Source organism: Equus caballus, chromosome 26 (assembly GCF_041296265.1).
Source record: "Equus caballus isolate H_3958 breed thoroughbred chromosome 26, TB-T2T, whole genome shotgun sequence".
Lineage (NCBI taxonomy): Eukaryota > Metazoa > Chordata > Mammalia > Perissodactyla > Equidae > Equus > Equus caballus.
Window position 1 is genome coordinate 17,110,550 of NC_091709.1, and position 13,973 is coordinate 17,124,522.

Here is a 13,973-nt window from a genome sequence, read left to right on the forward strand (position 1 = left end):
TCTATGTGGTGTTCATCAGCCAATCTTGTTGATTCTGCCAACAGAATATATTTCTAATCTATTTTTTTTCATATAGTAGTTTTCATTTCTATAGTATGTTTTTCACTTCCAGACCCCAACTTAAAAGGTTTCTACCTATCTCTGTAGCTACACTTTCATCCTAACATGTGCCAAGCTCCTTTATGCCCGAGAGATTTTTGCATAAACTTTCTGTCTGGCTGAACCTAATTTCTGCTTTTCCCGTTTTTGCCTTGTATGTGCTTATTTATCCTATCTCTGCTTATGCACCACTTCCTCAATGAACCTTCAAGTCCCCTATAATCTTTTTGAAATCTTCCCCTTCACCTCATTACAGGTGCAACTTAAAAGTATGTAACTAACACTGGGATTTTATTATACATTGTCTATTTCCACTCACTAGAATATCAACTGCGTGAGGGCAGTGACCCCATCTATTGATTCATTGCAACTCCTCAGTAATTAGCTTAGTGCCTGACACATGTTGGGTACTCAGAAAACATTTGCCAAATGAGTGAATAACAGGAGGCTATTGACACTCCCATTAACTTTTGTGAGTCAGGGTTTATTTGTTAGGTTGGTCGCCATGATGGTACTGATCAGTTTCATTTAGGAAGCATGAGATTGCTCAACTCCATTGGCTCAGACCAGAGTGCTTTTGCACAGCCAAGTGGAAGGAGTGCTTGGAGCAGGAAGGAAGTGAAGGCGCAGAAATGCACTTTGCCTATTTCATGTTTTAAGTTGAAATAGCTATGGACATGTGGAATTTAGGATGTGACTGCCAAATAACTGGCTTTGTACCAATTCATAATTTTAGAGCAGACTAAGCCCATCTGCTGATAATCTTCATTGCCTGTATCTTAAAAAAGTGTGCAGCTTTGAAAGCTGGTCTTAGAATGTGTTTGCAGATTTGAAAGCTGGTCTTCCAATATAACTAGGCTTTCTTATTTATCTGTAACATCTTGTAATACTAATGGCCAAGGAAAGCAAATGACAGCATACAAATAAATACATATCCCATATTTTTAATTGCTCCCCTTTGGTGATCTTCCAATTCTTAACCACCTAAAAGTTAATACCGAGTACAAGCGTTGAGCTGTTACTAATGTAGTGTGGATTATAGGACACTGATGTGCTGCTTTTATTTGATGGTTATGATTAATTTTAACTGAAAGGGAGTAAATATAAGTAGGATTTCCTGTTTATCTGTAATATCTTGTAATACTAATGATCAAGAAAAGCAAATTACAGCATATACTTAAATACATGTCCAGTGCATGAAAGAAGTTATCCTGGCTGTTTTAATGAGTCATATTTTAGTTTTAAAATTTACCAACTTAAATTAATAGCCATAATTTAGGAAAAATGTACCGTCAGTTCAACAACTCTTGATGATTTTCTTCTATGTACAGTAATCATTACTGAACTTAGGGGTGTAAGGAAAATATGATACAATCAGGCCCACAATGAGCTATACACCTAGTGTTGCACACACACACACACACCCACTTAAACTTTAAAATAATGTGCTAAGATCTCCACTTCCAGGTGACTAAGTCATGAGAAAAATGGATAATTGTGTCCGAGAAAGTTTGAGAAGATAAACTTCTGCTAAGTCATTAAGCACTAATAGGATTACAGAAAGTAGAGATGGGAAAAAGGTATTTTAAGGAGAAAGATAATACGTAAAAAGACACAGTCTGAAAGTTCATGTTGTTTTAGAGAATAAGGAGTTTCCTCGTATGGTTAGATTTTATAGCTCATAGTAGGAATGATAAAAAAAAAAAAAAAGGATTCCTTAATGCCTCCAGATAGCCAGGTATTTTCTTCTCTGTGATTCCACAGAAATTCCATGTGGATTTTCATTGCGTTGATCATATCACATGAAAAATTATCTGCTTAAATATGTCTCTCCCTTTAAACTATGAGTTTATTTAATGGATGTTTATTATTAATAATATATCCAATACATTGTAAACATTCAAGGAATATTTCTTGCATCAATGAGTCTGGAAAATTTAAGTTAAAAGCAGATTCAGAATGCTCGGCCATATATGACTAGTTAAGAAGTTTAGAATTGTATCACTTTCGCTTTAAAAATTAGGAGATTCCTAATCTGAATTTCTAGCTTCTCCTTAAATTTTGAAACATCTGGCAACTCGGAATCTGTATCACGTGGCAACATCCGGCTGAAGTTGAATGGCAGCTGCCACTTTTCCCAGGGCACATCACCACAATCCCCACCTCCCCCTCTCGTCTTCCACCCAGCCTATTTCACCAATTTCTGGTGCCTGCTTCACTGCTGTAGACCTTTCTTTCTTTTTCCTCTGCTGCAGTACAGGGACTAACAGTAAACAGCACATTCTCAGGTATGTGTTTTAGAAATATGTTTTGGCAGCTGTGTGAGCTATTAAAATGTAGAAGTCAGTCAAGTTGTAGAATATTATTCTGTGTTTAGCAGTATCTTAAAATAGCTTTATATGCTTGTTAAACTAAATGTATGTATATTATTGTTCTATAATGTTCTTATAAGCATAAAATTATTTTTATTATTAAAAAAATAAACTTGGTCTCAAAGTGAAGGCTAGCATCTTAGGTCATTACAATGTAGTTCCAAAATAATCGAGACAGTGTTGCGGTGGGAAATACACTTAAAACAGAGAAGTCTAATTTGCCAAAATATCTGCTCAGCTCATGAGATGATAAAAATCATTCTGCAGGAAACAGGAGAGGTGGACGATACCAACATGTATTTACAAAGCAGACAAGTGTTTATGATGCAATGCAGATAATCTTTGAATGTAAAATATTCATTACATTTTGCCTGCTTCATGGATTTGGGCTATTTCTGGCAGACTGTCTTTTTACACTATTCTCTGACTATAAAAATCACAGTACGAGCTAAGAAGGAAAGACGATTGTTTACCACTCCCTTTTTTCAGAAGTATTTTTATCATGTCTTAGCAGCAGATATTTATACATCTAATCCTTTCTCCAAAACGTTAGATAGAGCTTTGAGAACACGTGGGGTTTTTTTGTTTCCTTTCCTTAACAACCACCTCTGTTTGAAATGAGGTGTGTTAGCACTGCCAAAATTAAATATTCAGATTCATCAAGTACTATAATCTGGGTACAGAATGGGTAGGTGGGAAAATGCTGAAATCTCAGCTTCTTCCTCTTATCGTGTTCTGAAAAATGTTGACAAACATTGGGAAGAAGTGAGAGTTGGCAGGAGCAGGATAGGAACTGAGAGCTGAGGAAGACCAGAGGGAGCTGTCAGCTTCTCTCTCCTGACATTTTGCTTATGTATAGGGGAAGACTTTACATCCCTCCTAATTTTTTTAAAACATTCCCTGCATAATTCAAATGGAAAGCCTGATGAAACATACCTGCTTTGTAAAAATTTAAGGAAAAACAGTGTTTTTGCATTTCTGCTGAATAAAATGACAGGATTGGCTCCAGGTTTCTGTTCTCAGTAAAAAGCCTTCAGGTTCGTCTGTGACAGGACTCTGCATAGAGGTTATTTTCACCTGGCATGGCTGTGCTGTTACTGACGCTGCTGCTCTCGATGGCAGAAATAACTTCTCCTGTGGGTATCTCGGGCAAAATAAAAGCTGGGTCAAGGTGGAGAGGTGAAAAGAATCGTGAGTAACCAAGATTTTTTACTCTGGGTGCATTTCTTTCTTTCTTCTTTATATTTAAGAATGCATCGGGTCTGCCTAGCTTTGCAGTTCACAGCATTTGCAAGAGGTTGTTTTAAGATTTAAAAATAATTTTACACATTAAATATGCTTGCACAATAAATGGGCTCTGCCTCCTGTGGGCTCCACACATCTGCAATATTGTTCTGGATTTCATTATAAGACTTTTGCTTGTCTTTTCTAGTTAACTTACAATTCCTGAGACTTGTAAAGACTGAGCAGGTAGAGCCAAAGGCCATGTATGTAAGTTACCATTACATTTTCTACATAAAGTTCAAATATGTTGCTGACATTTGTTGATATTCAGATAAGCTATGTAATAAAATTCCCTACTTCTAACCATTTTATTCTGACGGTAACAAGAAAGGAAAACTAGAAATAGTGAATGTCATAAGAAGTCTGATTTGAATAACTTAAGAGTTGATGCTACATAATTGGGACTTGCAGGCTAATAAATATATTACCCTTTAGAGTCACTAACTTTGCTCTGGATGGAAATGCAGAACTTCTAAATTTCACTACTAAATGTGTTTCGGTATTTAAGGCATATAGTAGTAAACTGCTCTTTTGTTTTTAGAACCAAATTTGTTTCCGGTATCATTACAGGAGAAGGAAATGGATTGGACATTTGCCTCCCTTTGAGCTAACTGGCCAGATCCAGCCACTGTCTTTTCTCCCTTTTACCATCCCATAGGCTGCCACAGGTGGAAGGGTCCCACTTTTATGTGTGTGTGTGTGTCTAGAAAGCTTAGAAGTAGATATATTCTTCTCCAAGTTTAGAAGTAGATGCATTACCCTTCTCTACATCTCTCTTCAAAAAAAGAAATATAGAAATGGTCCCAGGAATCTGTTTGGAGAAGGGGAATGCCTCCTTTAAAATATCATTGAATGCTCAGGGGAGGCATGCCAATAAACTTACTTTACCGAAACTTTCTCCAGAAAGTTCAAAGTAAGCTCAAAGGTAATTGCTAAGCTTATGACTTGTTTTAATCATGCCTTTGCCTCACTTATGGTTCTGTTTTATTTACTTGAGTGGGAGTTGGAATGCTCTGATGGATTGCAATGGGGTCTGGAAGCCATAGATGCTGGAAAAGTTATAGATTTAACTTGCTCAGCTTCCAATTGAATTTCTCAGTAATCAATTATTACTGGCCTTTTATCTTCCTTTCTCTCTTTTCTTTCTATTTCCTTTAATCTCTCTTTTTTGCCTCCTTCTTGTGATTGAGAAAAGGTATACCTATAGATGTGATATTTAAACCATCCAGAAATAGTAAATGATTAGTCTTACTGAGCATTTTTTCTCTGGATATCCAGGTTGCCTTGATGTTCTCCCTTGCTGTTCTAAGGTGGAACCATGAAGTCTAAATTTTGTATTCCTCCTGGTGAATACTAAGGGAGGAATTCATTCCTCCCCTAAGTCCAAGATTCATCAGTTTTACTACACTCTTTGGACTTAAATCTAATCTCTCTAGTCCATAATATTTGTTATAATTTTTACCTATCTAGCCTTAGAAGTATATAATATTTTCATATGCATAAATGAAAATCCATCCAAAGTAATCTCATGATTAGCAAGGACGGCTATGACTACTTCCACCTAAAGAAGAGGGAACAGTTATATACCAAAAAGTTAAATGACTTACTCTAGAACATTCACCCAGTTAATTTATAGACAAAGCTCTATATTCAGAGTGTTTAGACTTCAAATTCAGCATTCTTTCCATTGCACAAAGCACCCTCAGAGAAAAATCTGACTGTGGGAAATACAGACCCCACTTCCTGAGTCAGCTTTGGGTCCATTTTTAAAACAATAGCCTCAAAATTAATCAGTTTGAGGATAATCAAGATGTTTCTTTTTCATATCGGCACCCCCCAAAGTCTTTATTCTGATTGGACGTAAATAAATATCTCTAGAGGACCAGTCGCAAAGTAGAAATAGCCAGTTTGAGAATTTCCAAACTTTTAAAAAATTATTTTTAATGAAATAATTCTTGGAAAAAATTGGGGATAGGGATGGGGTGGGAAAAATGGGTGACTGAACTGTAATTTGCTATATTAGGACCACTATGGTGGTCTTCAATGCCAAAAAATCAACAGGGTAGAGAGCAATACAAAATCTTAACCTCTTGTCTTCAACATTTTGTTTTTCAAATATATTTCTGGGGAACACAAAATTGAGTAATCTACACATTGAAGAGTTTTGGTGAAAAGAGCTGAGGCAATTCATTGAGAATTTCTCAATTAAGAGAATCCATGTTGGGATACGGATCAGTTGATGCCCAACAATGAGTAAATTGTGATAGAAAGCTTTCATTCAACGTAATAGATATACTTTGAGGGAATTTGTGAAATATATTTAGAGGGATATTCAATCTTCTAATGAATTGAGAGTTATGTAATATACTTAAAATGGTAGTGATAAAAGTCGAGGTAAAAAATCTCAATCAGAATTTCTAATTTTCAAAGAACAGATTAGCGGTTACCAAAGAGGAAGGGGATGGGAGGAGGGTGAGAGGGTAAAGGAACACATATGTATGGTGATGGATGGAAACTAGACTTTTAGTAGTGAACACGATGCAGTCTATAGAGAAGCTGAAATATAATGATGTACACCTAAAATTTACAGTGTTATAAACCAAAATGACCTCAACAAAATAATAATAATAATAATAATAATAATAGAAAAAGAATTTCTAATTTTCAAAGAATGTCAAGTCACAGCTTTTGGTTTGGATTTGAATGTCTAAGGAAATTTATATTCTTTTTTGCCTATATCAGAGACTTTATTGATTTTTTTGGTCATATTCTATTTGTGGACTTCTGAAAGCATAAAAAGACTTCAGAGACTGTTAAAGACATTCCTCTACTTCAAAATGGATTGCATTTATGTTCTTTGAGAGATTTTAGTGTCGTTAAATGCTTGCTTACTTTTTTTTCAGTAACTAGAACTTGATAATTTAGTATTTATCCAACTTTTTGTATCTGTTTATAATTTTGCCTATTTCTTGAAATTGGGAACTCCAGAAAAAGACTCCTTGTATCATTTTCAGCAGCTAGTAGAAATCCTGACACACTGTAGAAACTCAATGAGTATTTGTTTAAATACATGGACACTTCTAAAATAGCAATCAAATGTGAGAGTATAAATTAATATATCATTTAGGAAATTCTTTGAAATATGTAAAATTATTGAATATAGCCTTATTGTTTGACAAAAGTATTTATGTACAAAGAGTTCCATCAAAATATTATTGCAAAAGATATACATAAATGTATAATATATAAAGAGAGTTAAGTAAATATAGTAGATGCTGTAGAATAATCATTTTCAAACATTAAAAGTGATTTTTAAGAAATAGTGCTTGAAAAAAATGCTTAAAATGTAACATTTGGGGAGAAAAGCCTGTACAGATTTATGTACATTATGATTCAAAATAAGAACACATAAAAACCTTCTTAGATTAAAAAGAACTGCCTGCCATATAACTCTCACTCCCCTCGTCTTGTTAGTCATAGCACTTATCATTATCTAGGTTTATATCATGTATTTATTTGTATGTGTATTTCTCCACCAATGGAATATAAACTTTGAGAAGGCAAGAATTCTGTCTCTCTTGTTAATGTTCCTTTCCTCAGCTTTAGTAAAGAACCTAAGAAATACATTTATTCAATGAATATTTATTGATTGAATGTTGCATGAAGAGAAAATCAATTAAAAACAAATGCTCCAAATTAAGAAGAGTTTTATTTAGGTAATGTGACTATATATAATCTCCACTTATTTTTAAACTACTTTGTAAGGCTTTTCTTAATCTTTTTAAAAATAAACATATTAGGCTTTTTGTGTGTGTGTGTGTGTGTGTGTGTGTGTGTGTGTGTGTGTGTATGAGGAAGATTAGGCCTGAGCTAACATCTGTGCCAATCTTCCTCTTTGTATGTGGGATGCCTCCACAGCATGGCTAGTAGTGGAGCAGGTCCGCTCCCAGGATCCAAACCTCTGACCCTGGACCACCGAAGTGGAGCACAGGAAACTTTAACCACTTGGCCATGGGGCTGGGTCCCTAGTTTATTCTTAAAAAGGTTGCCATACCATCCACAGAAAAGACTGGATCATAGACATAGCATATATATATAGATTTAATTCTTTAGATTAATTTAGTAGATATTTTTTAAAGAAAAAATTAAATCTCTAGTTCACAGAACCCCAACAACAGGACAAGGAAAAATAATAGACTTAAAACATTGGTAATAGATGTGCAGTAACTTCACTGGATAGCAAAGGTTAATGATATATGTCCCTTGGTTTATAAAATGTGCTTAACTTTACCTTCCTCAGTCTTTAGAGTAGATAACAATTTAACAATAAATCAAACATTGTAGTCCCTACTTACCTTATTATTTTGCAATAAAATTTAAGAATGTTTTTAGTGCCGTCTAGTGGATTCTGACTCCTAGCACCCCTGTGCCCAGCGGAGTGGAACCCTGCCCAGTTTTTTGTGCCATCCTCTCACCTTCTGGCGCTGTTTCAGACAATGCTGCACTGCTATTCACAGGGTGTTTATGGCCAATTATTTCAGAAGAGGTTGGTCAGGTCCTTCTTCCTAGACTGTCTTAGTCTGGAAATGCCACTGAAACCTGTCCACCATGGATGACCCTGCTGGTATTTGAAATCCTGGTGGCACCACTTTCAACATCCCAGCCACATACACCCACTACAGTATGACAATCCACAGACAGATGGAGTGGTTCCTTGACCAGGTAATCAACCTGGACCACAGGGGGAGCCCTGGAACTTAACGACTAGACCACCAATTTATGAATGAGGATTTATTAAGACTTTATCTTTTCTAAACACATCGTGTAGAAATTAAAAAACAAAAAAACAAAAAAAGCTCCAGTAATGGACTCTACTGGGGAAAGAGTCTAATCTGTTAAAAATAATATCTGTTAAATAATAATCTAAGCAGGGAAGAACACAGAAAGAAAATCAGTGTCAGAATGAAATGAAGTATGCAAGAAGGACTTACAATTTTGTTAAGGAATTAATATCTGTTCTTCAGATTCACACAAGTGGAACTCAGTACAATGTGTCATACGTTTGTATCTCTTATTCTTTCCCCAAAATTTATATAGGCAGAATTTCAATATATAACAGGGGGAAAAGTTTCTAGTATTTTTTCAACAAGATAAGGCACTAAAACTGTGAATCTATGTATACCATCTATTTATTGCCACCTCTAAATGGCCACATGAGGAGTATAAACATCCACACAGTCTCCTCTATTCTACAATTTCAGATTTCAAGAAATGTGTTGGTAATTTCATGTTTCTACTTCCCTATCAAATTTTCAAATGGAATTCTACAAAACTAAAATGAAATAAAAAAAGGATTATGTATAAAGAAAAAAAGACTTGGATAACATTATTAAAAGTCTAATTTAATCAGAAAATTCCCAGAACCTTTATGGAAGTGCTCCAAATGTGAACTTTATTGTTGCCCTTAAACTTGTAAACTAACACACCTGATGCTTAACCCGTTCCACTCATTTACAGAACCTTCCACTACTGCCACACTCAGACACACACACATACACACTGCAACTTCCCTTTAAGATGCCAAAACTTCTATCCTCTGAAAAAAAACAAAGCCTTCATAAATATACCACAATGCATTTCTTATTTTGAAATTTTATTTTTAACATCCTATCTCAATATTTTCAAATGAACTCTCCACAGTTATTGTTAACCATCTGCTCCTTTTCTTCTGTTACTGGCCACAGGTCAAGTGTTTCTTGTAGAAAATTTTTGAAACATTAGAATTAGTCAGGGCAGGGTCCTTCAGAGATTTCTAAATAACTTTTTAAAATCTTTTAAAAAACTTAGCTAAAAAATTGCTCTTTCTCCAATTTTATGTTTCATTTTTGCCACTTTATTGACAATATCATACACTACGAAACCCCTAAGAGCTTGATACTGCAAAACAGTTTTTAACTCTCCTTTTGGAGGATTAGTTTTATAAACCTAGGAGCAATTTAAATAGGCTTACAATTTTTTATTGAAAAACAGTTGCTTCACTCTTAATCTTTGTCTCTTCTCTTTCCCAACTCTTCACAATTTATGAGTTTTTGAAAAATACATCTTGTAAAGAAATACCATGTTTGATAAGTTAAAATAGTATATAGCTTTAATCAACAATATAAACTTACAAAAGAATGTCTTTCCTATTTCTTATTCCTTTTTCATAACCCAATGAGAAAGTATTCTTGCAATATTGATCAAATAATGAGATTGATACCGAAAAGCAGTAGATTTATGGTGAACTAAAGTATAACCAGTGAGTTACCTACGGGCAAAGATTAGTATCCAAGATACACAAAAACACAGCCTGAAGCAAACAGTACAATGCAGACAACTGGGAAACATGAGAAACTGGTAGGATTTGCCAGGGAGCAGCCACAGGTGTGATTGGGCCCTATCAGAGAAAGAGCATAATGTGCTTCCTTGAAGATTAAAAGGCAGAACTGGATGTCATAACATAGGACTGACACCGTACCCTCTTCAGAACAAATCTCTCTTCTGCCACCATATGAGCTACCAGTTACAATCAGAGGGTAGAGCTCTCTTTCCTTATGTTAGCAAAGTTCATGGAACCCAAGAGGATTATCTTTATATCATGATAACTTAACGATGTACAATAAGTCATAGTGAAACTCTTGAAAGCACACTACATTTCTTTCTATGGAGAGCAATACAGTGTTGCATGTCCACAATCATTTGTAATGTGAGACTTTTGGAAGAACTAATGTGTCTCTCCCACTAATTCTCTGTACATTAGAGCTGAAATGAATGTCCATAATTTTAGTGAGACCATTCAAGCACTTACCTTTCAGCTCAAGGTGATGAATAATTAGAATATTTAAACTATTATTTCCTAATACAAGAAAGGTACAAAGAGACTTTTTAATAGTTATACCAAGAAAAGAACTGAAATAAAATGAATGTGACTACACATGTGTGTTTAGTTACTTTGTTTCTGTATGATAAGATACACTTGAGCTAAAGACATTTAGCATTTATTAGAGTAATATTTTAAAAATACCAATAATTTCATTGTACTCTAGTTTTATTAAATGGACCTGGTAAGTATATGCTTTATAGACAATGAAATTATTAATGTAACAACACAGGCCTGTTCTTCCTGTGTCCCTTCCCATTTGCTCAATACTTGATTGTACAGAAAACCAAGTTTAACTGATGGCAGAATATGAGCTGCTTTCAAGGGTGGACACCAAATCATTATCCCTACTCAGGAGGAACTCTAGGAGAGTAGCTACATGAAACCAACTTAGTTTCATTCTGTTTCTCCAGAGTGCTCTGCCTGTTCTCTGAGGATGAGTACAAACACCAGATGATAGACAAGGACTTTACAGTTAGTTAAATTTGTAAGATTGAAACTTCAATTGGAGCTTGCCTATTTTCTATTTTGTATTTCTCTGAGTCTCTAACAGTTGTGCTAATATATATGCCATATTTATATGTAGATGTATATATATATATAGTTGTGTTATGTGTATATATAGTTGTGTTAATATATACACCCAAATGTAGAGAAGACAAGAGTTATAGAAGATTATTTCATCCATAGTTGTGCCACAAAGGTCAAAAACTTAAAGCTGTAGCAGATGAAGAGAGGGTAAATTCCTTGATAGATGCATTCCACTGTAACTTTGTTCCCTCAAGTTCCCTTAATCTCAAGTCTGGGAACCAGGAGGAAGCACTCAGCTGTTCCACAGATACTTAGGAAAACAGCTGAACTCAGCTGTCACACACATGAATAGAAAAGCAATTTCCCAGGTAATCCATTCTCAAACCATTCCATATTGAAGGGTTAACATTCTACAGGGGCAGGATGTCAAAATAATTGAAAAAACAACAACTTTGGTTCCAACTTGATAAAAGTGATAGGAATGAAATGTCTACAAATAAAAAAACATGAGTAATCCAACAGGAGGAACGAGCTAATGTTTGTAACGTCGGTTTTGGTAAATCCAGCTTTCATCCTGGATTTGCCATAGAGAAATAACCCAAAATTAGTCCAGCATGATGATTTTAACTAACTCCTTTATAATTTCAAATATAATTTTTGGTTCTAACAAATTTGCTCATAAATTTGAAGGAGACTGAAAGAAAGGATAAGATTTTTTTCTCTCATCTTATGGTACAGATGTGAGCCAACAAATTTGGCAATGTATATTATTTCTGTCAATGGACTACTATTTTCCAATTGACTTTGATTTTAAAATTAGTGATCTGAACTCATGTAAATTTATCCCAAAGGTATAGTAAAACCACACCCAAGAATATCACGTCTTTGAAAACTTGTTATTTTGAAAAAGAGACAAGTTCAAAATTTTGCTGTTTGCTAGTCCTCCTTAGAAGCTACCTATTATTTGCCATTGGAAATTGTTCTTAGGTTACAGAAGCATTAAAAATTTTTATGTGCTAGGGCTCAGTTAGTTTTGGGCAGTGCAATGAAGTAGAACAGCATGCTTAAGGAAATGTGGTGATGAATTTATCACTGCTGTAACTTGTCCAAAATCCCTGCCAAAGTAGCCACATTTTTTTCTCGGAATCTGTTCACCATTCTCACCATGAAGATTTTCACACTACATGTCAGTTTGGTATCGTTTAATTAACGTAAGAAAATGCTGAACAGGCTCAACAGTGGTACAGTCTTGGTTCATCTCTCACTTTTACCATGAGGAAAAGAATCCTTGAAATTATTAGAGTTAAATTCCCAGTCTTGTGCAACCAGAAGGACCTACAACTAGAATATACTACCATGTACTGGGGGACTTTGCGGAGAAGAAAAAGAAACAAAAGAGACGATTCACAGCAGATGTTAGCTCAGGTGCCAATCTTTAAAAAAAGAAACCTTCTAGTCTTGTTACAACACTTTTTGAATCAGAGAGAAATAGGGACAAAGGGAAGGAATGCAAGTCCTTTGTGACGTAAGGCTGTATAATTTAGAAGTGGATTGAGGGAGACTGAGCGATAATTTGAAGACATTTAGGCAGCCGATTAACCTGAAGCATTTAATGGCTAAATCATCACAGAGTGGCACTGTAACCTGAACAAAGTTTATGGGCAAGAAGGCTATGAGCTCCCCCAGAAATTTCATCAGCCACTGCCAAGGAAATTTCTTCTTCAATAAATGAGGTCATCATGAAAAGAATATCAAAATCATTTCCCATGAAAAGTAATTCATAATTTAGAGTAAAGGTATTACGTCCAATAATACCTTTGGACATTATTATTATTGGATAATGGTCCAATATTATCCAATAATGGTCAGGCCAAACCCAAATTTAGTTTTGGGGAAAGCAGTTAAGATGTCTTCAGTGTGTTTCAAAATCATTATATCATAGGGAGTCCATAAGAGCAGGTACCCTGGAAACAGATGTACCAAGGTCCAAATCCAGGCCTTCCTGCTATGTGTTACGAGAACTCACAGGGTCTCTCTGGTTCTCTGTTTTTGTCTGTTCAATGGAGATAACACTTCGTTTTTTTCCTGCAAGTTGTAAAGATATACCACACTAACCAGCAAGTTTTGGCACATTAAGTGTTCAAACACTGGTGATTCTGATTGTGATAGTTATAATTACTATTGATGTTGTGATTACTAATAATAAATTTTTCTCCTCCTGAAAATGCCTCTTCCTCTGTCTATTGCACATACTTCTCTGTAATGTTTACCAACAGGAAGATAGCTGTTTCCTGAGAGTGTATTGCTTGGTTGGTAAAAAACCCATGTCCCTGTATGTAGTGGGAAAATGTAACATAAAGATGGCACTGAAAGGAATGGTGATATATTCAGTTATGGTCTGTAATATCTAAAGACATATTGGCAATGTTTAAAGACAAAATATGGGAATATATTTTTAAAGAAATAAGAAATTTTCTGCAGTTTGAAAAAATTAAATTCAAATCAAACCACACATCTAATCTTATTTAGGTTTATTTTCTCTAATTCTCACATAAATTCATTTAGATTTACTATAAATACTGAGAAGGAAAATTACCTTGTATTTTGAGATTTATACTCTCCAAACAGTATAAAACTCACTGAAAATTAGATTATATATCATAGCAAAAAATAGTAAAAAGAATCTAGATGTGTTTAACAAATATAAATTTGTAATCAGTTAACAAACAATATGTTACATACACGTGCAAGTGCCTGCACACACACAC

At 34.9% G+C, this 13,973-nt stretch overlaps 1 protein-coding gene across 11 annotated transcripts in view; it reads left to right on the top strand.

Annotated features, from left to right (window-relative positions):
• ROBO1 (roundabout guidance receptor 1) overlaps positions 1 to 13,973 on the top strand; it is a 1,062,787-nt gene that overhangs the window by 316,795 nt on the left and 732,019 nt on the right. For 4 of the 11 annotated variants that reach the window (XM_070252483.1, XM_070252488.1, XM_070252485.1 and 1 more), the window contains exon 1: positions 3,311 to 3,662. The exons of 3 other annotated variants lie outside the window; for them this stretch is intronic. In XM_070252483.1, the coding sequence (XP_070108584.1) occupies positions 3,554 to 3,662 (109 nt within the window). In that variant the 5' untranslated portion in view covers positions 3,311 to 3,553. Of the gene's footprint in view, positions 1 to 2,289; positions 2,388 to 3,209; positions 3,663 to 13,973 lie in introns of those variants that run through there. 4 more of the 11 variants (XM_070252484.1, XM_070252486.1, XM_070252495.1 and 1 more) reach the window with 3 other exon arrangements.